At 39.4% G+C, this 25,310-nt stretch overlaps 1 protein-coding gene across 1 annotated transcript; it reads right to left on the bottom strand.

Moving 5' to 3' along the window:
- Window positions 1–1,277: 1,277 nt before the first annotated feature.
- On the bottom strand, window positions 1,278–23,979 carry LOC117987023 (aminopeptidase N-like). The gene is made up of 16 exons (XM_034973986.2): window positions 23,939–23,979; window positions 22,281–22,752; window positions 21,297–21,458; window positions 19,748–20,074; window positions 16,478–16,661; window positions 15,708–15,858; window positions 13,735–13,816; window positions 10,812–10,995; window positions 9,670–9,865; window positions 8,664–8,803; window positions 6,768–6,902; window positions 6,012–6,195; window positions 4,794–4,968; window positions 3,727–3,873; window positions 3,184–3,262; window positions 1,278–2,470 (listed from the first exon to the last, which is right to left on the bottom strand). Exons 2-16 carry the CDS (start codon window positions 22,748–22,750, stop codon window positions 2,249–2,251), a joined length of 2,838 nt encoding a protein of 945 aa, XP_034829877.1. The 5' UTR covers window positions 22,751–22,752; window positions 23,939–23,979; the 3' UTR covers window positions 1,278–2,248.
- Between the last annotated feature and the right edge of the window lie 1,331 nt (window positions 23,980–25,310).

The raw sequence follows: 25,310 nt of genomic DNA, 5'->3' as shown, positions 1-25,310 counted from the left end.
TGTCTGTCTATCTGTCTGTCTGTCTGTCTGTCAAGAAACCTACAGGGTACTTCCCGTTGACCTAGAATCATGAAATTTGGCAGGTAGGCAGGTCTTATAGCTGGCATTCGGAGAAAAATCTGAAAACTGTGAATTTGTGGTTACATCACACAAAAAAAATTAAATTGTGGTCATGAACTAATAATAAGTATTTTCAATTTTCGAAGTAAGATAACTATATCAAGTGGGGTATCATATGAAAGGTCTTCACCTGTGCATTCTAAAGCAGATTTTTATTTATTTTTATGCATCATCGTTTTTGAATTATATCGTGCAAAATTTCAAAAAAATACGACTGTAGTACGGCACCCTCGTTGCGCGAGCCGGACTCGCACTTGGCCGGTTTTTAGTGTAGGTACTCACTGGCTACGCAAAGTTTCATTAGAAGTACCTCCGAGTGAATCCGGAACCCTCATTGCACAAGTCTGACTCGCACTTGGCTTTTTTTTTATTCTGAATATTCTTTGGAATGTCTGTTTTAGTATGCTCGATTTTTTTTAAAACAAGTCTCTTCCCAAAAGTATTTCATCAGAAACCATCACAGTTTCATTTCTTTAAAATGAAAGAAATTTCATTTCTTTCTTAGAAAAAACACGAATACACACGTAGCATAAATTTTTTTTATTAGTACCTTTTTACTAATTTAATTTATTATTTTGGAATCATCTCAAATGACCAAGTCTGATCACTATAGTACGAGACAGGTCGAGATGACAATCGGGGTGGGGACGCCCCGCACACCTAAACAGCTCCCGCGCTAACCCGGTGCGGGATTGCGCGGGTGACGTGCGGGTGTGGGGGGCGTCCCCCTGCTTCATGCCTCGATTGCCATTTCGACCTGTCGCGTACTATAGTTATGAATCTGAAACAAATGAAATAATCGATAAGAAGAATCTTCAAAGAATCCTACAGATCAATAAGATAACGTCAGATCGGTCATTGGAAAGGCGTAAGTAGGCAAAATCGGCAAAATGTATGAACGTAAAACCCACAGATTACAGAAGGAAAAACCCATACACTTGGTGCATTATTTAACTTTATCATTATTCATTATCAATAAAAATATACGATTATCTACTAGTACCTACAATAAATAAGAAATCTATCATTAAATATGAGATAAAATTGAAATTATTTTTCATTTCTAAAAACCAAATGTCCAAACATATTATTCGTGTACTTATAAGAAATTAATAAAAAACATTTACATTTTGTATAAAATATAATTTAATTTGCGTTAAAGTTGGTACAAAAATATAAAATTGCACTTATAATTTATTTATTTACATAATAGAGTTCTGATATATGAACACTACATTTATTTATTTGCCATACATACAATATTATCTACGTCTAACAATACTATTAATCGTAGAATATTATATTGACAGTTACTGTTTGTACTAATTGTACTCTTGGTAGGTTGTACGAGATTTTATGTCTCACTGCGTTGATAGTATTCGAGTGTCGAAACACTTTTATATTTTATAGTATACTGGATCTTAACTGCCTTGTTTTAAAGCTCAAGTTTGTCTACATATCTACAACTAGCGCTCCAAGCGGAAACGTTGCGAAATTAAAATCAGCGGCATTGAATTTTTGACTTGAATTCAAAGCTGTTTAGGTACATTTTACTTTGACGTTATTGTGTTTCGCCTCTCGAATTATATCAACGTTGGTGAGACGTAAAATCTCATACTAAGCGTACTGATGCCAGATATAACCTGAACAGATCTGGTGGCAAGTGATGATGGAGCACGCTTGCCTAGAAGATGCCTATTCACTTTATTTAGTAGGTATAACAATTGGGTATTTGACTACTTTTGAATTTGATAAATATTATTACTTTATTATAAACTAGAATAAAAATAATGACATACCCTGAAAAAAATATTAAAATCCAACAAAGATTTACAAAGTTACAGGCATTTTAATTTTGGAGTGGGAGGGTCTTCTATCCCTTTCTCGCAAATCGAAAATTTGTATGAAACCGCACGAAACTACTATGGCATTAGTTAGGTGTGACTTCAAATGCTATATCGCTATCTCTGTCTAATCAGAAATATTTAAATGCTTATAACTTTTTGTTATTTTATCGATTTAATTAATTTTTTTTCAGTTTACGTCATTATTTTTATCCTAGTTTATAATAAAGTAATAAAAAAATTGGAGTCAAATACCCAATTCACTATGAAGAAAAGCACTTTTGTCAGTGGTTGTACCACGTGACAAAGATGGAAATGACGATAAGGAATCCCGACGTCATGATGCTGGCGTTACTGCCGTAGTTGAGCCTCAACCAGCTGTGAACTATGTCGAAGTTATCCGCAGACCATCTGATGGACGCATCGATGTTGTCCCTTATGTCGTTGACAGACGCTCTCTCGCCGGCGGTGAAAATGCTATCGTATCTGCGAGAGAATTCAGCTATCTGTTAAATAAAAGGAAATAAATTACTTAATATTATAAGGACATAATTATTATATTATAATAAATCTTACTTAAGGGCCAGGTATAATGTTTGCTTGGATGTTTGATCATGTGACCAAAAAAGTATACCAATACTGTGGTGCGCCCCTTCGACGGCTCTCTCGTCGTAACTCTGTATCTTCTGAGGAGGGGAGAGTGTGAGAGAGAGATAGAGAGCGATTATGCGATAGCAAGAAATAGAGAGAGAGTCAGCGCGTGCCAGACCTTCCTTATTTTATAAAAGCTCAAAGTTTCTCTGCATATTGTCCCCAACACTGGGAGGGACGTTTGTTTGGATCATGGTGGGAGATAACAAATAATAAAGCTAAAGTGTAAAAAAAATTACATCAAAGTGTAAATAAAGTCTAATTTTTAGTTATATTTTCTTCCGTTATTACAAATAACGACACGCATTGCCAGACACTTAAACGTATATAATTTACTTTGACGTAAGATTTTTTACGCCTTTATTACCTGTTATCTCTCAAAGGCACCATGATCCAAACAAACGTTCCTCCTAGTATTAGGGGCAATACGCAGAGAAACTTTCAGCTTTTATAAAATAAGGAAGGTCTGGCACGCGCTAAATCTTAGGCCAAAAGGCGTTTATTCGACTTTAGGCCGCAACGCGTTGTGCGAGCTGAAATTGCACTTTATAGCCTAGTTCATACTTACTATAGTCCGATGGGAATTTGTTGACAATCTTCTAGCAAAAGCATTCAGTATGTTGGTGGTACCCGTAAGACCTTGTACTCTGTAAAAATAACATAGATTACGTCTATGAAACCTTACAAAATCAATAAAGTAATAATTATAATGAAAAAAAAGTGAAATAGGTAATCCTATTTATTTATCAAAAGCAATTTTGTCAATTTTATTAACCATTGACTTTATTATTATATCGATGATTTTAACATTGTCTGATGGTACCTATGTAGTCCTGTGTCGTGGGTACCAGGATACCTGATTCTATTCTATATTATAGAGAATATTCTAAAGCCTATAAAAAGACGGTAATCAAAACAAATTTAAACAAACGGTCTTGTGTTAAACGTTTCTGAATCTACATTCCCAATAGTCTAAACTGCCTACTACAAATTTTGTTTTGCTGACTTCTGTCAGTATAATCCTTTCCTTCCCGTGACTTCGCCGGATTTCTCTGTCTAGATTTCTCCGTGAACTAAAGGTACATTTTGCGAAGTATGCCTATAGTTGTACCTTGTTTGTATAGCAGCGAAATTTTCCACAACGAAATCTAAGGCCGCCTCCATGTTGGCCGGACTAGCGTTGATGGTGGAGACGAGGATAGTATGTCTGTCCTGTTCTCGCACTGCCGAGTTGTCATCTATCACTTGATTGAGGTACCTGGAAGGAAATCATATTATGTTTAAATTCATCATCGTCATCATCAACCGATGGACGTCCACTGCTGGACATAAATCTCTTGTAGGGACTTCCACATGCCACGGTCTTGCGCCGCCTGCATCCAGCGGCTACCTGCGACTCACTAGTTCTGTGTCAAACTTCATGTCAAAGGTACGATTTTAGTCCTTATTTTAAAGGTCAGCCGTACTTTTGACATGACAGTTGACCCATAGAGTTAAAATGGCGCGTGAGGAGTCATTTTGTACGGACTATACCTAATATTATTTTTAGTATACCTAATATTATTTCGAGCCTCGATAGCTCAACGGTTAAAGGAGCGGACTGAAAACCGAAAGGTCGCCGGTTCAAACCCCACCCGTTGCACTATTGTCGTACCTACTCCTAGCACAAGCTTTACGCTTAATTGGAGGGGAAAGGGGAATATTAGACAGCATGATAGACTTGGCTAATATTCTTTTTAGGGTTCCGTACCTCAAAAGGAAAAACGGAACCCTTATAGGATCACTTTGTTGTCTGTCTGTCGGTCTGTCAAGAAACCTACAGGGTACTTCCCGTTGACCTAGAATCATGAAATTTGGCAGGTAGGTAGGTCTTATAACAGACATTCGGGGAAAAATCTGAACACCGTGAATTTGTGGTCATGTCACACAAAAATTGTGGTCATAAATTAATAATTAGTATTTCAATTTTCGAAGTAATATATCTATTACTATATCAAGTGGGGTATCATATTATGAAAGGTCTTCACCTGTGCATTCTAAAACAGATTTTTATTTATTTTTATCCATCATAGTTTTTTTAATTATCGTGCAAAATTTCAAAAAAATACGACTGTAGTACGGCACCCTCGTTGCGCGAGCCGGACTCGCACTTGGCCGGTTTTTAGTGTAGGTACTCACTGGCTACGCAAAGTTTCATTAGAAGTACATCCGAGTGAATTCAACAATATGGCCTGTTCGCTGGAGTCCTGGCTGGCGAGATATCTGTTCCACAGGAAATCAAAGTTCTGTGCACTGCCTCCGCGCAGGCCCGAGCAGAACACCGTCATCTGTATATCCGGATTCAGATGTTGACCTGGAAAACAATAAAGTCAAGTCAAAGGCAAATGATTTATTCAAAATAGGTAATAAATTACTCTTTTCGATTGTCAGTTGTTGGATTTGTAAGATATAGTGGTGATAATTATGACGCAAACTTAAAACTAAAGCTACGAGGGTTCCAAACGCGCCCAGGTCTGAGAAAAGCCCACAACGAACTCAGCCGGGTATTCTTTTTATTATCACCACTTTATACACCAAAATCATAAATTAAACATTATTGGAACTATCACAAAGCCGTTAAGCAACTCATTTCCAAGTTTGCTTATAATTTAAATAATCCTTTACATTGTTATAGGATTTTTCAATTAGTTTAGACCGTTTTATGAAAACTTTGAACTTGTTGAGAGACATCTCCAATATGTTTTCTGGAAGCTTATTATAAAAACGTACCTACCTATAGAATTACGAGCAAATGAATTGCTAACTTTACTTAGCCTAGAGGCGGACAATGCATTTTATCACCCCGACCCAACGCCCTTCGCCGGCCCACTATTAAGGACGACTAAGGGGCATCTTCTCAGAATGAGTTTTAGGCCATGGTCCACCATCGTGGTGCGGATATGCAGACTTGAGAAAACACAAAAAACAGACACATCTTTTAAGAGCACAATGGACTGTTTTCCTTAACCATTGAAGCAAGTGATATTTGCCACATTTCTATAATTTTTATAGTGTTTTATATAGGTACACTGTGATAATAGCTTACTTAGATAACCACAGATAACTCTGAAAAGTTAGTAAAAAACCTATTCAATGATGGGGAATAAGACGAAAACAAAATTCATCCTCATTTTACACGTAGGGGAGCTACTCTACAAAAATATTTATCACAATTTTATTTCACCACTTTGTCGGCGTGATTAATATTTATACCCATGCCAAATTACAGATTTCTAGCACTAATAGTCTCTGAGATTTACCGAGGACGGACGGACGGACATGGCGAAACTATAAGGGTTCCTTGTTTGCCCTAAAAGAGAAAAAGATTTGGATTGAGAAGTAATTCAGCAAACTTACTTGGATTATTCCTAAACTGCTCCAAAAGTGTCTGAGATTCGTTCACACAATGCTGGTTGCCGAGACGACAGTTGAGGTTCAGGATGACGTTCCTATAGGCAGCTGTGACGTGCTCCTCGGCGGCTGGGTTAGCTACGAAGCCTAGTCTATTGTACGATGGACCGGTTAGGTGAAGGACGTATGCCTGTGGATATCAGATGATATTTTAACGTTTAAACGTTGGTGTAAGTTTTATTTTCTTGCCTTATCATGCGATCAGTCGGTGGACTTATGAGCAGATTGGTTGGAGGACAGGTTGGCGTGATTAGAGACAACTTCCCCAGCGGGAAAACTCCATGAGTCTCAGCTAATTATCCAGTATAAGCTTTCTGTTTAGTCGACGGATCGCCTGCGGCATTGTCAACTGCACTGCCAGGCGATTTGGATGGTTAGTAGTCTTGTTTTGTAGTTGCAACTATAGCTTTTAATTTTTTAGGGTTCCGTACCTCAAAAGGAAATCGGTACCCTTATCGGATCACTTTGTTGTCTGTTTGTCTGTCTGTCTGTCGGTCTGTCAAGAGACCTACAGGGTACCTACTTCCCGTTGACCTGGAATCATGAAAGGTTTCTTGACAGACCGACAGACAGACAGACAGACAGTTTTTCGTTTTCCCGTTTTTACTTTTGAGGTACGGACCCCTAAAAATCTGACTGGAAGGTGGGTACATCTCGGTCGAAGTAAAATCAATACAGTAGGTAAGTATAATATTATCCTACCTGGAATGCTTCATATGCTGGAGAACCACTCAGCACTACGTCGAGGTAGCTGAAGGCGCTGTTGGCGGAACCCCACGCGATGTAGTCCGTTTCGTTCACCAAATAGCGGGAAACTTCGAAGGCGTTGGAGTAGCTCTGTAACATAAATTTTCTTTAGTTATTATGACGTAGACATCCGCTAAGAAAGGATTTTTAAAAATTCAACCCCTAAGAGGGTAAACTAGGGGTTTGAAATTTGTATAGTCCGTACGCGGACAAAGTCGCGAGAATAAGCTAGTAATCTATAAAATAGATGTAGCTCTCTATGTATAAAGGTAAGACGATCTTAGCAGCATGGCTTGTCCAAAGCTCGCATAAACTGATAATACAATTTACTCAATCTATGAAATAGAGCTAGATTTACTATCATCATCATCATCATGATCAACCCATCACCGGCTCACTATAGAGCACGGGTTTCCTCTCAGAGTGAGAAGGGGTTTGGCCATAGTCTACCACGCTGGCCAAGTGCGGATTGGCAGACTTCACACACCTTTAAGAACATTATGGAGAACTCTCAGGCATGCAGGTTTCCTCACGATGTTTTCCTTCACCGTTAAAGCAAGTGATATTTTAATTACTTAAACACGCACATATAACTTCGAAAAGTTAGAGGTGCGTGCCTGGGATCGAACCCCCGACCTCCGATTAGAGGGCGGACGTCCTAACCACTAGGCTATCACAGCATTTTCAGCAAATTTTCTTTAGTTATTTTATATTACTAGCTTATATGCTTGCGATTTCGTCCGCGTGAACTACACAAATTTCAAACCCCTATTTCACCCCCTTAGGGGTTGAATTTCCAAAAATCCTTAGCGGTTGCTTACGTCATTATAGCTATTTGCATGCCAAATTTCAGCCCAATATCCATACTCTATTCTCTAAAGTTAGTATAGCGCTTTCTTTGTTACATAATCCCATACAAATGATAGAGACAAAAATCTCAATGGGCGTTAACCATTTTGAGTCACCAACCATAAAGATATGCGCTGTGGATAAAAGGAAGGTCTTAAATTCGATTCCCAGGTGGCTTTTGTAGGCTGGGAGGCTATTAGACTGAACAAGGATTAATCGGATTTGGAAAGAATAAGATTCTCATTTAAATGCGTATTTTAGAAATATACTATGTTTACATTATTATGTACTAGAGGATGCCCGCGACTTCATCCGCGTGGATTTAGGTTTTTAAAAATCCCGTGGGAACTCTTTGATTTTCCGGGATAAAAAGTAGCCTAGGTCCTTCCCCGGGATGCAAGCTATCTGTGGGATGGGCTGTGAAAGGCTAGCAGACAGACAGACAGACACACTTTCGCATTTATAATATTAGTATGGATATGGATTAGTGACAGAATAAGAAATAAAAAATCAAGAAGATATACTAATTGTGGAATAGATATTGTGTTTTTTAGCTTTTCATAAGAATACTTAATAAAATATCAGACGTATGACTCAGTCGTAAGAAATCTTACTTATCTATAGCTCGATAAAGATATAGCTCAAAGCTAGATAGTTGATTCAGCATGATAATATTTTGTGATACATAAATATAAATGGTAAATTAAAACTACCTGACTATTCATAAGCACTTGTAAAAAGTTTACATGAATAAAAAAACATTCTATTCTATTCTATTCTATAATATACCTACAGAGATTACCCCAAGAGGGTATAACAACTATTGAACCATTTTCTATGATCAAGCATACTTACATGCACGCCAAAATGAAATATAATATTATTCCATTTAGTTGTACCACCACAAGAACAAAAATAACAGAAAAACAAAGACTTAAATATTTTGTTTAGTAGTTCAGTCGATGTACCTACTTGTTATGTTAGGTGAAATACAGTACTTACAGTCCTACCATTCCTGGCCATGTTGAAGACGTCGTCGACAATCTGAGCGCGGTTCAACAAGTGGATGGTCTCGTGAGATGTGAACAAGACGCGGGCCAGCGCACGCCAGTTACCGTCGTCGTAGTTCACTCTGTAATAGCCTAGGAAGGAAAAAAACATGTGAAATATGGGCTCCTTGGAGTAAATAAATGCCAGGCATATATAGTTTAAGACGAAAGTCTTTAACCAGTGTGTTCTTCCCGTCCTCACCTATGGTGCTGAAACGTGGACACTGACAAACGGCCTTGTCCACAAATTCAAAGTCGCTCAGCGAGCTATGGAGAGGGCTATGTTAGGAGTTTCCTTGAGGGACAAGATCCGAAATGAGGAGATCCGCAGGAGAACCAAGGTCACTGACATAGCCCAAACTATTAGCAAGCTGAAGTGGCAGTGGGCAGGTCATGCCTGTCGTAGAGGCGATGGCCGTTGGAGCCGGAAAGTCCTTGAGTGGAGACCGCGTTTAAGCAAGCGTAGTGTGGGACGCCCTCTAGCACGATGGACCGACGATATAAAAAGGCTGGCGGGAAGTGGCAGGATAAGGAAGGCTGAGGACCGGGTGTGGTGGCGCTCTTTAGGGAAGGCCTATGTCCAACAGTGGACGTTCACAGGCTGATGATGATGATGATGATGATATATAGTACACAAGCTTTGATAGCCTAGTGGTTAGGACCGCCTTCTAATCGGAGGTCGGAGGTTCGATCCCGGGCACGCACCTCTAACTTTTCGGAGCTATGTGCGTTTTAATTAATTAAATATCACTTGCTTTAACGGTGAAGGAAAACATCGTGAGGAAACCGGCATGCCTGAGAGTTCTCCATAATGTTCTCAAAGGTGTGTGAAGTCTGCCAATCCGCACTTGGTCAGCGTGGTAGACTATGGCCAAATCCCTTCTCACTCTGAGAGGAGACCCGTGCTCTATAGTGAGCCAGCGATGGGGTGATCATGATGATGATGATGATGTACTTACTAGCTTGTTGTTTATTAACGATGAACCACTCGACGTCTGAGAGGGCAGGAATGTCGACGGCGAGAGCTGGACCAGTGGGCGGCAGCCACACTAGGGGCTTCGTGTCTGAGAAGTCAGGGTTAGTTGACAATACCCAGTTGATCGGCACATGCCACGTGGTACGAGACACGTCACGAGGGTTGGTCAGGTAACGTTGCTGTTGGGAAAAATTATTTTTATTCTTACCGAAAAAAATTGATACAATGAAAATAAAGAAAAAATCCGGCCAAGTGCGAGTCAGACATACGCACCGAGGGTTCCGTAATACAGTCGTATTTTTTCGACATTTTGCACGATAAATCCAAAACCATTATGCATAAAAATAAATAAAAAACTGTTTTAGAATTAACAGGTAAAGCCCTTTCATATGATACCTCACTTGTAATTATTAATCTTACTTTTGAAAATACTAATTATTATTTATTTGTTCATGAACATTTTTCTAGTTTTCTTTATCCCGGGCACGCGCCTCATCTTTTCGGAGTTACCTGCGTTTTAAGTAATCTAAATATATAAAAGGAAAAGGTGACTGACTGACTGATCTATCAACGCACAGCTCAAGCTACTGGACGGATCGGGCTGAAATTTGGCATGCAGATAGCTATTATGACGTAGGTATCCGCTAAGAAAGAATTTTTGAAAATTCAACCCCTAAGGGGGTGAAATAGGGGTTTGAAATTTGTGTAGTCCACGCGGACGAAGTCGCGAGCATAAGCTAGTTAAATATTACTTGCTTTAACGGTGAAGGAAAACATCGTGAGGAAACCTGCATGCCTGAGAGTTCTCATAATGTTCTCAAAAGGTGCATGAAGCCTACCAATCTGCACATGGCCGACGTGGTAGACTATGGCCAAAAACCCTTCTCACTCTGAGAGGAGACCCGCGCTCTATAGTGAGCCGGTGATGGGGTGATCATGATGATGATGACTAGCTGATGCCCGCGTCTTTGGTTTCCCGGGATAAAAGTAGATTATGTCACTCTCCAGGTCTTCAACTATACCCACGCACTTCACACAGAGGTGACCCGTGGTCTGTAGCAGCCGGCGATGGGTTAATCATGATGATGATGATGATGATGATGATGATGATGATGACCCTATTACCTGAGAAATAGAGATAGATTGGGCAGTTGGAGCCAACCTCCTGACGGTGATGACAGGGAAGCCGCCCTGCCTTGTCCAATTCTCCATGATGTCCTCAACAGACCATGGTATGGTGTGGTTGGACTCGTTCAGGGCCGCCTGGAGGTGGACGTACAGCTCATCTGGAGTCACGGCTCTTCGAGTGCTGGAAAAACCATTTCATAAATTGTATATATAACTAGCTTATGCTCGCGACTTCGTCCGCGTGTACTAAAGAAATTTCAAACCCTTATATCACTCTCTTAGGGGTTGAATTTTCAAAAATCCTTTCTTAGCGGATGCCTGCGTCATAATAGCTATCTGCATGCCAAATTTCAGCCCGATCCGTCCGGTAGTTTGAGCTGTGCGTTTATAGATCAGTCAGTCAGTCAGTCAGTCAGTTACCTATTCCTTTTATATATTTAGACTAGCTTATGCTCGCGACTTCGTCCGCGTGGACTACACAAATTTCAAACCCCTATTTCACCGTCTTAAGGGTTGAATTTTCAAAAATCCTTTCTTAGCGGATATCTACGTTATAATAGCTATCTGCATGCCAAATTTCAGCCCGATCCGTCCAGTAGTTTGAGCTGTGCGTTAATAGATCAGTCAGTCAGTCAGTTAGTCACCTTGTCCTTTTATATATTTAGATTATGGCAGGCATATCATAGAATTTTGCCATTTACTAATAATTCTGAAATTGTGAAAGAGTTAGTTTTTTTTCGAATTGGTCGCCCCAATTCATTGATACAATTCTTCAAATAAGTGAAGCCGAATGAAGGAAAGATGAAGTGAGTTTTCTGAAGAAGCTGAGTCTAATTTTTAATATTTTCTTCGGAATAGTATAAATCACGTCATGCATGGCGAGACACTGTATCGTGGCAACCCCCTGCCAGACACCCAAGACATTATAGAATAGAACTAGCTTCTGACCGCGGCTTCGCCCGCGTGGCCTGCAGGAAACAAATGGCATTTTATTATTCAGAAACAAACATTATAACATCAGGACGCGCACCCTGCACCAGCACCGAATAACACATATAACCTTCCAATCCCCATTTCATCCCTTTAGGGGGGGATTTTCTCATAGTCGTTTCTTAGCTGACACCTAACCTCAAGAAAAAAACCTACTTTCCAGATTTCAAGTAATTAATATCAATAATTAAAACTGTCCCATACAAACTTTCGTCCCCTAGTTTACCACCCTTATGGGCCAATTTTCCAAAAATCCTGAAACACGTATTTCTTCATTTATGACAGAAAACCCAATTACCAATTTTCATGCAAATAACTTGAAAAATGACTTTCATACAAACTTCCATCCCCCATTTAACCCACTTAGGGGTGGAATTTCGAAAAATCCTTTCTTAGTGAATACTTACTCTTTACAAAGAATAGACACTCCAAATTTCATGTCTGTAGGACCAGCGGTTTAGGCTGTGCGTTGATATATATGTCAGTCAGTCAGTCAGGACTTTGAATTTTATATATATAGATAGAATAATGTTTTTATTCAAGTAAACTTTTTACAAGCGCTTTCGAATAGTCGGGTAGTTTTAATTTACCACTGGTCGGGAATGCCGAAATATTAAAGATTAAGGGTGTCTGGCTTGTAATAGCATTCTGGCCTCTCCATTATCGCGAGAGGCCAGAATGCTATATTAACTATTTAATGTAACTATAAAACGAAGATAATTATTGTACATACGATTGTGATTTGTTACAAGGGTGACATGTTCTGATTGAACAAACCCTTTAATAAAGAGAAAAAAAAGGGTGTCTGGCAGGGGGTTGCCACGATGCTAAGTGTATGTAGGTACAAGATGTATATCCAAGACGACTGTGAGCTATAAACTTTTTCACGTCTTTTATTTTTTGCGGTCGCGAAAATTCTTGTTCTTTTTAAAAGATTCTAGACAACACTCATCTCAGAGACGCTACGATGATTATACGAGGATGCAGAAAACGATAAACATAATATAGCAAGAGTAAAAGTTTAAAGAAATAGATTTAAATTTTATGCTATGGCTACAACATAAAGTAAGTGCTTATCTACCTATCAAGTTTAATTTTTACAAAATGTTATTGTTTCAAGGTGTACTTAGTTTTTGCTAAGTTTGTGACGAATTCAATAATAGGTATAGTACGCGACAGGGCAAGATGGCAATCGGGGTATGATTTATGAGGTGGCCCCTCACACCTGCACGTCACCAGCGCTATCCCGCGCCGGATTAGCGTGGGGGTTGGGGGGGGGGGGGGGGGGGGGGGGTCCGCACCCCGATTGCAATCTCGATCTATCGCGTACTATTATTGTCTCGAGTGAGAAGGGTTTTGGCCATATTATTCTACTACGCTGGCTATTGGGGATTGGCAGACTTCACACACCTTTGAGAACATTATGGAGAACTCTCAGGCATGCAGGGTTCCTCACGATGTTTTCCTTCACCGTTAAAGCAAGTGATATTTTAATTACTTAAAAACGCACATAACTCCGAAAAGTTAGAGGTGCGTGCCACTAGGCTACCACAGCTTGAATTCGTGCGTGAATTTAAACAGTGTTTAATTTTAATTTTATTAAAGTTTGCGTACCGACATAGCTCAACGGGTTGCGGAGTTGAAGTGGCAATGGGCACTGGGCAGGGCACATAGTTCGTACAACCGATAGACGTTTTGGTCCCAAGGTGCTGGAATGGCGACCTCGCACCGGAAGACGCAGCGTTGGAAGACGCCCCACTAGGTGGACGGACGACATCAGACGAGTCGCAGGGAGCCGCTGGATTCAGGCGGCGCAAGTCCCTACAAGAGACCTATGTCCAGCTGTGGACGTCTATTGGTTGATGATGATGATAATGAAAGCTTGCGTTCTTTGAGCAGATTTTTCCAAGTTACATAAAATCTCGCTTACTTGTTCGCCAAGTAGTAGACAAGGCCTTGCTGGAACACGTCAGGCGTGAGAAAGTGCTGCATCATGCGGATCACAGAGCCGGCTAAAAAAAGAATAATAGAATTTTAAAAAAAACCGGCCAAGTGCGAGTCAGGCTCGCTCAACGAGGGTTCTGTACTAGAGTCGTATGTTTTTCGACATTTTGCACGATAACTGAAAAACTATGATGTATAAAAATAAATAAAAATCCGTTTTAGAATGTACAGGTAAAGACCTTTCATATGATGCACCACTTGATAAAGTTATCTTACTTCGAAAATTGAAAACACTGATTATTATTTCATGACAACAATTTAATTTTTTTTGTGGGATGTAACCACAAATTCACGGTTTTCAATTTCTGCTATAAGACCTACCTTTCTGCCAAATTGCATGATTCTAGGTCAACGGGAAGAACCCTGTAGGTTTCTTGACAGACCGACAGACAGACAACAAAATGATCCTGTAAGGGTTCCGTTTTTCCTTTTAAGGAACGGAACCCTAAAAATTGCGGATTGACGTCCAGTGCATACTAATTTTGCGAGCTTCTAATACCATTTTCATTTGAAATAGAGGTTCTATCACTACCCATAATTTAATTTTAATAGCTTATGCTCGCGACTTCGTCCGCGTGGACTACTCATATTTAAAACCCCTATTACCCCTTAGGGGTTGAATTTTCAAAAATCCTTTTCTTGACAGACACGACGGACAGACGGACAGAGAGACAGACAACAAAGTGATCCTATAAGGGTTCCTTTTTCCTTTTGAGGTACGGAACCCTAAAAAGCAAAACATTACGTCATCCTAATCAATATTATAAATATGAAAGTGTGGATGTTTGGATGTTTGTTACTCAATCACGCAAAAACTACTGGACGGATTTGGCTGAAATTTGGAATGGAGATAGAATCTTTTCATCCCGAAAAATCAAAGAGTTCCCGCGGGATTTTGAAAAACGTAAATCCACGCGGACGAAGTCGCAGGCATCAGCTAGTTATGTATAATTGTATTCATACAATACATAAGCAATAATAAGAAGTTAATACTAAATTAATTATGATATTCGTCAATTCTTTAATATCAGCTTGTTTAGTAGGATTTGTTTAACAGATTAAATCCACCAAATATCTTTAAAACTAGGTACCTAGGTATATTTTTTATCACATCGGTGCCTTATCACGTTATTGAAGACTAGGAATTCTATCGCATTATTCATAACGCAATTTCTGATACTGTACCTATCTTATCTAAAACACTTGGATAACCAGGACAAATCGAATTTGAATCTTATCTTGATGCTATAAATCTTAAATTGGTATACACAATTTTTTTCTTGATCAATGATCTGAGCGAAAACTAGCAAATCACTGACTCGAATTATAAATACTTATTCTATTGTTTCATAAACATTACTTCTAAAGGTACGGCTACACGGACAGTTCTTTTTTTAATTCTATATTTTATTTCGGGCTTTTCTTTAAAAAAACCGGCCAAGTGCGAGTCAGGCTCGCGCAACAAGGGTTCCGTAAGTGCGGGTATTTTTTCAACAATTTGCACGATAAATCAAAAACTAATGCATAAAATAAAAATCTGTTTTAGAATGTTCAAGTAAAGCCCTTTCATATGATACCCCATTTTTGTATCTAGGTTTAAGATTGAACTTACATTTTAAATTTTTTTTGTGATGTAATCACAATTATACGGTTTTCGGATTTATTCCTTTTACTTGTGCTATAAGACCTACCTACATACCAAATTTCATGATTCTAGGTCAACGGGAAATATCCTATAGGTTTCTTGACAGACACGACGGACAGACGGACAGACAGACAGCTAAGTGATCCTATAAGGGTTTTTTTTTTCTTTTTAAGGTACGGAACCCTAAAATTTGCCTATGTAAATAATAATAACCCACCCATACTTTCTAAAGAAGGCTAAATAATCACACTTACATTTCTGGTAAGCAACAGCATTAAAGGTGCTGATGATTTGGGAGGGGGTGAAGACTGGATGGGTCATGGGGTTGATGGTCCTGATGGCATCGCTTTGCATCACGTTCTGCATGAGCAGGACATACTGATCCATCATACGCCATGGGAGCACCTAAAATGAACGAAAGATTTTTTATTCCGATGACCGATACAGATTAGCCCTTTACTGCAATCTCACCTGGTGGTAAGTGATGATGCAGTCTAAAATAGAAGATGGTTTAGGGTTGGCTAAGAGGTATGGCAGTTTAAATTAAACCTAGTATATCTATGCGGCATCGCACCGGAACGCTAAATTGCTTGGGGTGGTAACTGGCCACGACCGAAGCCTCCCACCAGACCTGACCAGACCAGAAATTTAGAAATTGTAAAATAAAAAATCCCCGTCAGGAATCGAACCCGAGACCTCCCACTAATAAAACCATACGACTTTAACTTTTTGTGTAACGATTTTAGTCTTTATTTCAAAGGTGAACCCGTACTTTTGACAAGACATTTTTTTTTTAAAAGAATATTAGCCATGTTAAATGACTAATATTCCCCTTTCCACCCCAACTAAGCGTAAAGCTTGTGCTAGGAGTAGGTACGACAATAGTGCAACGGGCGGGGTTTGAACCGTCGATCTTTCGGTTTTCAGTCCACTTCTTTACCAGTTGAGCTATTGAGGCTGAGGTTGACACATACAGTTAAAATGGCGCGTGAGGAGTCATTTTTTACGGACTATAAGTACTCACCATGTCAGTGCCGTAGTTTTCGAAGAAGTTGGCGAATCCCTCGTTCAGCCAGGTGTAAGTCCACGATATGGGACTCACTTCATTGCCGAACCACATGTGGAGGTTCTCGTGGCAGATGATACGTGCCACGTTCTGTTTGGTTGCTGTCGTGGTGACGCCATCTTGTACTAGCAGCGCTACCTCTCTGAAAAATACAGAACATGGTACTTATAAAAACCGGCCATGTGCGAATCAGACTCGCGCACTGAGGGCTCCGTAGTACAATCGTATTTTAACGACATTTTGCACGATAAATCAAAAACCACTTACTAGATCTCGTTCAAACCAATTTTCGCTGGAAGTTTGCATGGGTAGGTACATCACATATTTTTTTAGTTTTATCATTCTCTTATTTTAGAAGTTACAGGGGGGGGGGGGCACACACACATTTTACCACTTTGGAAGTGTCTCTCGCGCAAACTATTCAGTTCAAAAAAAATTATATTAGAAACCTCAACATCATTTTTGAAGACGTAGGGGAAACCCGAGCAAAACGCATATGTTAAGGGACAATGTAAATAAACTACAATCTGATAATTAATAGAAACTCTTTATAGGTGATATTTAATTAGTTACTTAAAACGCACATAACTCCGAAAAGTTATAGGTGCGTGGGATAGAACCCCCGACCTCTGATTAGGAGGCAAAAGTCCTAATCACTGGATTATCACAAGTTTTTTTTAGGTTTGGGTGCAGGTTAACTAAGGAGGGGCAAATAGGGCCAGGGGGGAAATATATCATTAAATGAGGGCAATTGGAACTAATGCGCCCTCTGAATTAATCTCGAGTGAGGTTGCGGCCGAAATGAAAAAGTCGCGCTTTTTGTGACTCGAGTAAATGAGTCTCTGGGGTCTTTTGCCCATTCACGAGATGACGAAATATGGCGACGAGTGATCTTAATAACGACATGTTATTATGTACATTCTGGATGATTACACTTGAATATTATTCTTCTTTTACCAGAAGGCTTTTCGGCCAAATCACTACCCATATTATAAAATGCGAAAGTGTGTTTGCTTGTTGGTTTGTTGGTTTATTGGTTTGGTGGTTTGTCCTTCAATCACGTCGCAACGGAGCAACGGATCGACATGATTTTTTGCATGGGTATACCCTAGTTAAAGACCGATAGTGACATAGGCTTTTTTATCCCGGAAAATCAAAGAGTTCCCACGGAATTTTTGAAAATCCACGCGTACGAAGTCGCGGGTAAAAGCTAGTAATTATCTAAAGAAAATCCATACTATAACATGGTCAGTACCCTTAGAAATGAGTTAATTACGATATAGAAAGAGGGATTACATTAATTAATTGCGGTGATTAAACAACGTCGAGCCAAGGTTATCATTGGTGACTGAACTTTTGAAGATCCTAATCTGTTAAGAAATTTATTTGTCTGAAAGTGACTAGTTCTTTGAAGATCTTTTTTTGACATCATTACCTAAGCTAGATGTTTTGATACTTGAGAGTTTAGAATTTCTAAATTGGTGAAGGCTTCAACCATGACTACATTTTTTTAAATTCCACCCGAGCGAAGCCGGGGTGGGTCTGCCATAGTTCTATAGTATAATAGATAGTCTAAATCGCCATTTACGATCAGGTTGGATCGCAGTAAAACACTTAACATGTCATCAAACAAAAAATTAAGTGTAGACAAGCGTGACATATTGCATTCTCTCAATTAAACTCAAGGGATGTCACGGTAACGGTCTTAATGAAGAAGGCAGCCCCTTTGTGAGTCGCGTAAATGAGTCCCCGCGCAGTACTCGCGAGATAAAGTATGCTCACAAATTAATCTTTAGGGAACTTATTCAATGAAACTTGTACTGTTTTAATATTCTATTGTTCCATTGTAAACTTTGGCGGGTATTAATCAGGACTGCGATTCCATTTTCAGATTAGACAAATAGCAAAAGATAGATAAGTATACCTACCTATTATTTTATCGCGTAAAAGTTATTAAGACACTAGCATGGCCACGCCACGGCTATTAGGTTATCCATACTTATCTATACTAACATTATAGAATGCGAAAGTATGTCTATCTGTCTGTCTGCTAGCTTTTCACGGCCCATCCGTCTAACCAATTTTGATGAAATTTGGTACAGAAAAAATACGGAAATTTGGTACGGTGCATCCCAAGGAAGGACATAGGCTTCTTTTTATCCCGGAAAATCAAAGAGTTCCCGCGAGAATTTTGAAAACCAAAACTCAAGCGGACGAAGTCGCGGGCATCACCTAGTTTAACAATTAATTTTACGATGGGGTTGGCGAAACAGAGCAATGGTGTTTCCAATCCTGCAATGGTCTGCCAATCCGAACTTGGCCAACGTGATAGACTATGGCCAAAACCCTTCTCATACTGAGAGGAGACCCTTGCTCTGTAGTGAGCCGATAATAAATAATTAAATAAATAAATAATTTATTTATTGTTTCACCAAAATTACAACCAAAATTAGGTTAAGCCACCGATGCCTAAAATAAGTTGTACACTCGTGTTATAGGCATTAGGTAATGGGTTGATCATGATGATAATGATGATGATGATGAATGGTTTTTATTCACTGTAAAAACGTCCTATGATTATTACGCGTTTTTATAAATCGCAACTCGTGTACCTTCTAGATCCGCCAAGAAAAAACCCGTCAAGTTTGAGTCGGACTCGCACACAAAGGGTTCCGTAAAGGTTCCGCACCATCGTACAAGAAATACACTTTTTAATTTTTTGTGATGTAACTACAAATTCGAGGTTTTCGGATTTTTCACTTGTGCTAAAAGACATTGCTATCTCCCAAACTTCATGATTCTAAATAATTTTAAATACATATCATAAAATGCGGACCGGCAGGAATCGAACCCGCGTCTCCTGGGATTGCGCCCAAACGTTCTGACCACTAAGCTACGGCTCGCTTGCTGCCAGTGACTTTGTTATATAATATATTGTCACTGACAATGACTGACGGGTTTGTATTGTATTCGCAGATTCGCAATAAAGAAATTTGTATTTGTATTTGTATTTGTATTGTGTACTGAAGCGACTGTTTATGCCATCTAGTAGCGACACTTTTGCAGCTATCGAAACTACTTCATGACTCTAAGTCTAGGTCATCGGGATGTACCCGTTTGATAGATTTTGATGCCCTTGACGGGCCTTAACAGACACGACAGACAGACAGACAACGAAGTTTTTTCTCTGGAGATATGGAACCCCTAAAAATAGATAGACATACAAACCTGTATATAACAAGTCCCCAATTCTCCATGGCGCCAGCAGCAAAATCGGGCACGGCAGCTTTGTCAAATTTGGGCAGAGCATACTCAAATTTGGTGTAGTTCTGCAAAGCGATCACGTTTTTCGGTCCATAGTCCAGCGCAAATGCTGCAGTGCTCTGCGTCCCTGGTCTAGAGTACACCCTGAATGGCTTGGGGAAGATGCCGGTTGGCACACCCGCCACCTCGTTGGTGACGAAGTCGAAGTCTGATACCAGGTAGGCCAGGAGGTAGGTGGACTGTTTTAGGGTATCTTCAAACTCGTATTTTACGAAACCCGCTACTTCAGGTCTGAAAAATACAGATAGGTGACTCAAATACCCTACATAGTTACTACAACCGCATACTTTGTTAAGCTAACGACATAGGAATGTGCAGTGCTCAGACAAGCCGCCAAGCGCTTACGAGCACGAAGAAATCAACATTGTAATCTTTTGTTTTTGTGAGAAAAAAATGTATGGGTGCACACACCTAAAATTCGAGAAATATTTTTTATGAACCGTGATTTCTTATCATTCCTAATCCCTGTAGTCTCCTTTATCAATCTTTTAGCTCAATGTAGCTAGAGATTGATAATTTCATCATTTCCCTCTGGGAATAATTATTTTGGATAACCTTTTACTTTATAATAGAATAGAAAATATTGAAGTGCTTTTAAATTGTCAAAATAATTTACCACTGGTTCGGAATGCCGTTCTTTGGTGTGGGGATCTAAGGATTTATAGTAATTTTCCAAGCTAACATTTAATGTAAATTTTGTCATTCAGTATGAAGGGGAAATTATTGGAAAATTTTTGTTTGATATCTCCAAATTTCATTTAGGTACACACAGTAACTTAATTTTTACAAATTTAACATTTTAACAAATTATAATACTTAATCAACGAATTTTAGCAAATTATGTACACACAGTAGGTACGTACCTAATTTAAAAAGAAAGAAACACCTAAGGCACTGTGGACAACCGAATTAGCATCAATTTTTTCTCGTGGGAGGCTAAATACTGAAAAAGACTAACCAATTTAGTGTCCCCATACAATGCCGCGTAGAATCAGATTATAGGGTATTAAACTGCTATTATACCCTTTCCAAGTTAGCCCGCTTCCATCTTAGACTACATCATTACTTACCACCGTTAGACCCCAGCAAAAGGCTAAGACTGGGGGCACACGATGCGTTGCGGCGCCGCACTGCAAAGATTTCACCGTATCAGCGGGCATACGATCGGTGCGGCGCCGCAACGTCGTTATGTCGCAGTGGCGCCGTAGCAACGATGGACAGTCTGTTAATAAAAACAACTGAGCGGTGCCGCTCTGACGTTGCAACGCATTCACCCCTCCCCGCCTCGTCTAGGTGGTTGCAAGTCCAGTGCGGCGCCGGAGCGCATCGTGTGACATGCCACAGATATTTGTATGTAAGGCGACGCAGCGACACCCGCTCCGGTGCCGCACCGCCGCGCCACCGCAACGCATCGTGTGCCCCCGATTGTCTTCGAATTTTAAAAATGTCTTACTTGATCAGATTAGTTGTTTTTTGAGGCATGTTGGTCCTCACAGTGTCGTAGCCCGGGGGCGCGTAGATGGTGGTACGGAACACTGCCTTGTACCGAGGCTCGTCATAGCACGGAAACGCGCGCCGGGCGAACGTCGGCTGTAGCTGAGATGTTATTAGATCCCTAAAATACATATACAGTTACAGTTCTTGCAATTCACGAAGGCGAGTGAACTTTACTTGTGGCTACGTCGTTTACGTGAGCATTGCGTAAGTGTGCATGCATGTCGGACCAATCAGTCGCGAGCAAGCGCTCGCAAACGCACACATTTATTGTACCTTACTTATACCGATACGACTTAAACACAAGTGTGGGCCACTCGCCCTCGTGAAATGCAAGAACTATATCATCATAAGCCTTTATTTTATGTCCGTGTTTGGCTGCGGATCTCGAAACAGCATCAGACCAAAAAAAAACCTTGCCAAGTGCGAGTCAGACTCGCTTACCGAGGGTTCCCTACTTGGGTATTTTTTCTCGACATTTTGCACGATAAATCAAAAACTATTATGCATTAAAATAATTAAAAATCTCTTTTAAAATAAACAGGTAAAGCACTTTCATATGATATCCCATTTGATATAGTTATCTTACTTTGAATGTTGAAAATACTAATTATTTCTTCATGAACACATTTTAATTTTTTCGTGATGTAACCATAAATTCGCGGTTTTGCAGATTTCCTATGATTGATTTCCCCGTTGATTCTAGGTCACTTCCCGTTGACCTAGAATCAACGGGGAAATCAACACACAACAACATACACTCTAGGTTTCTTGAGAGCCACGACAGACAGACAACCAAGTGATCCTACTTATATAGGTTTCGTTTTTCCTTTTGAATTACAGAACCTTAAAAAGTGGCATTATACTTAACTAAACCAGACTAAGAAGTTTAGTGCAAGTGGGTTATAATATAATTAATAGTGTTTGAAAGTTCAATACTCACACTGGCCCAACACCCGGGCGTTCATAAGTCGACACGTATATCCCAAACATGTTAGTCGCATACGTCCCTTTATACTCTATCTTCAAAATATATGGTCGCATTCTTATCAATGGAACCTTCGACGTCACTGTGAGGAAATGCGTGTCGTCGGTTGCATGATTAAAACTATCGGCGATATTAACATCTATATTCCCATCATCGAATAGACTGAGCTCAGTTATATTCATCGCCATGGCGTGCAAGACTATAGTGCTCGTATCCACATGTGAGAACAACCGAATAGAGACGTCCCCTGTGAAATATTCCTTGTTCCCAGGGTCTAGGAAGAGTCGAACGTCGTAAAATGTTGGGTACGTTTCCCATGGCAGGACGTAGGCTCTGTCTGGTATTGTCGTTTTTTGCTCGGATCGGGAAGGCACGCTGAGTGTCAGACCGGACCCCAGCAAAGAGAGCAATATTAAAGAAATCATATCTGAAACAGAGAAACTAAGTATAGAAGTAGAACAGTTCACGACAGTAATAGCCTCATCTGGTGACAGAAGGGCTGGCTCTGAAGAATCCGACAAGTAGTTTCAGCTGTGCGTTGATATGTCAGTCAGTCACCTTTTTCCTTTTAATTATTAAGAAGACTTCAACTGTATGACAGAAAAAACACTCCACTCTCTACTCTACTCCAATCCCTCTTTGGCCGTTGCGCCTTAATCGTCAAAATACCTAAGTACATAGTGATTAGAATCAAATATATAGCAGACCATAAGCCGCTTAGGTATTTATACGTATCTTTTGATATGAAAAACATTATATACATATATATAATAGCATATCTGCCAAAATAATTTACAATTTAATCATTATTGATATACGTAGATTACAAGTTTCTTCTGTACCTTAATTATATCGTTTTTCTGACTATATCTATATGTGTGTGCAATAAAGATTTCTAAATAAATAAATAATCACACACCTATTTGTATATTAAACTACCTTATGCCCGCAACTTCGTCCGCGTGGACTACACAAATTTCAAACCTCTTATTTACCTCCTTAGGGGTTGAATTTTCAAAAATCCTTCAGACTGACAGAGATAAAGACAACGCTCTATGAAACTGCTATCTCTTTCTAAGTACACTTCTTACAATATACTGCCAGATACTGTATAATCTCTTATTAAGCCTAACTCTAATCGACCGATATGCCGCTCAGTACGCTTAGTATAAGATTTTACGTCTCACCAACTTTGTTAGAATTCGAGAGTCGAAACACTCTTCGAGTCGAAAAACTCTTTAGGTACATTTTACGTCAAAGTAAAAGAGCCTTGAATGGTAGTCAAAAACTTAATGCTCCTGATTATAATTTCGCATCGTTTCCGCTTGGAGCGCTGGTTGTAGATGTGTAGACAAACTTGAGCTTTAAAACAAGGCTGTTAAGATCCAGTTTACTATAACGCGGAAGTGTTTCTACACTCGAATACTATCAACGTTGGTGAGACATAAAATCTCGTACTAAGCGCTCATAGTCAGCCAGCGAACATTCAGGCAATTCCGCTCACTGGTTCGCCAAATGGTTACACGGCCTAAGCTACACGTTGATATGTTAGTTAGTCAGTTTATCTTTTTATTATAAGTGTAAAATTAGATAATCACAAGACATTTACTTACCTATAAACACATGTGGTCCGGTACACGGCGTGACCTAGACTCAATGATAGTGAAAATTTCATATAAATATATTAACTGATATGAAAATTATTTTAGGGTTCATCTTGACTGTACCATTTTTTAAACTCCTAATTTGCTGTAGTGTAATTATATTACGTGTATACTTTTTTTATTCAGATACAAGTTAGCCCTTAACTGCAATCTCACCTGGTGTTAAGTGATGATGCAATATAAGACAGAAGCGGGCTAACCTGAAAGGGGTATGGCAGTTTTTTTTTATAAAACCCATGCCCTTTTGGTTTCTACATGGCAAGGGGAAGGACATATACTACTTTTTATACCGGAAAATCAAAGAGTTCCCACGGGATTTTCAAAATCCTTAATCCACGCTAACGAAGTCGAGGGCATCATCTAGTTACTATTATTTTTCTTTCATAATAAAATTCTTTATCAATTTCTACTGTACTCCTTTCAGGCTAGTACAGTAATTTGGGCTCCGAAAATTTTCGGATTCCGTGCGGACGAAGTCGCAAGAAACAGCTAATCTGGTACACGGAACCAATGAAATTTTTAGGATTCGTTCATACCCAATTCTTAATCAAGATATTTTATTTGATATCGATTAATCGATAAAAATAATCTATGACAATTTTAGAAGTAGGTATTATCAGTAGGTACACGTGGATTATTTTTGTTTTATGTACAAAACAATCATTTTTTAAGACTGGTGGAGTCGAATCTAATCGAATGATAATTCCACGGCTAAGTACAGTACGCGGCCGAAAGTAATGTACATCGACCTTTAGAAGGAGATAGCAAATTTGTAGAGCACTGTCTCTGTTGTTGAGACCGACAAAACGTCATATAGGTATGAGTGATAGGGACAACGCTCTACAAAGCCGAAAAGTTATTCTAAAGGCCGATGTACATTACTTTCACGAATTCTAGCAACGTACTGTACCGCCTCATGACCAACGGACTGTTAGTCATGAAGCGTAGTGTGGTACCTGTTTGAATAGAAAATCAAATAGTTTAATAGTTTAATAGTTTATTTCAAATAACTTAAGTTTACAGTAGCTGTAGGAGCTTGGAGCCTTCTTTTAGGATTAGGCGAACTACTCCTGTGTCAGAAGACACCGCTCTTCCTTAACAATATTATCATCAGCGATATCAAGCAAACGTGCGTGAGTTAGTGTTTGGATAGATATATGTATGTGTGTATTTGTTTGTGTGTGTGCGTGTGTGTGTGTGTGTGCGCGCGTGGTCCATGCTTATATTATGTGAGTAATAAACAAAATAGTCAAATAAACCTAGTAAGTACTACCAATAGTTGTTATATGGTACGTAACAAAAGCGATTCCACTTTATCAAA

This window comes from Maniola hyperantus, chromosome 12 (assembly GCF_902806685.2).
Source record: "Maniola hyperantus chromosome 12, iAphHyp1.2, whole genome shotgun sequence".
NCBI classification, from domain to species: domain Eukaryota; kingdom Metazoa; phylum Arthropoda; class Insecta; order Lepidoptera; family Nymphalidae; genus Maniola; species Maniola hyperantus.
This window is presented reverse-complemented; position numbering and strand designations above follow the sequence as displayed.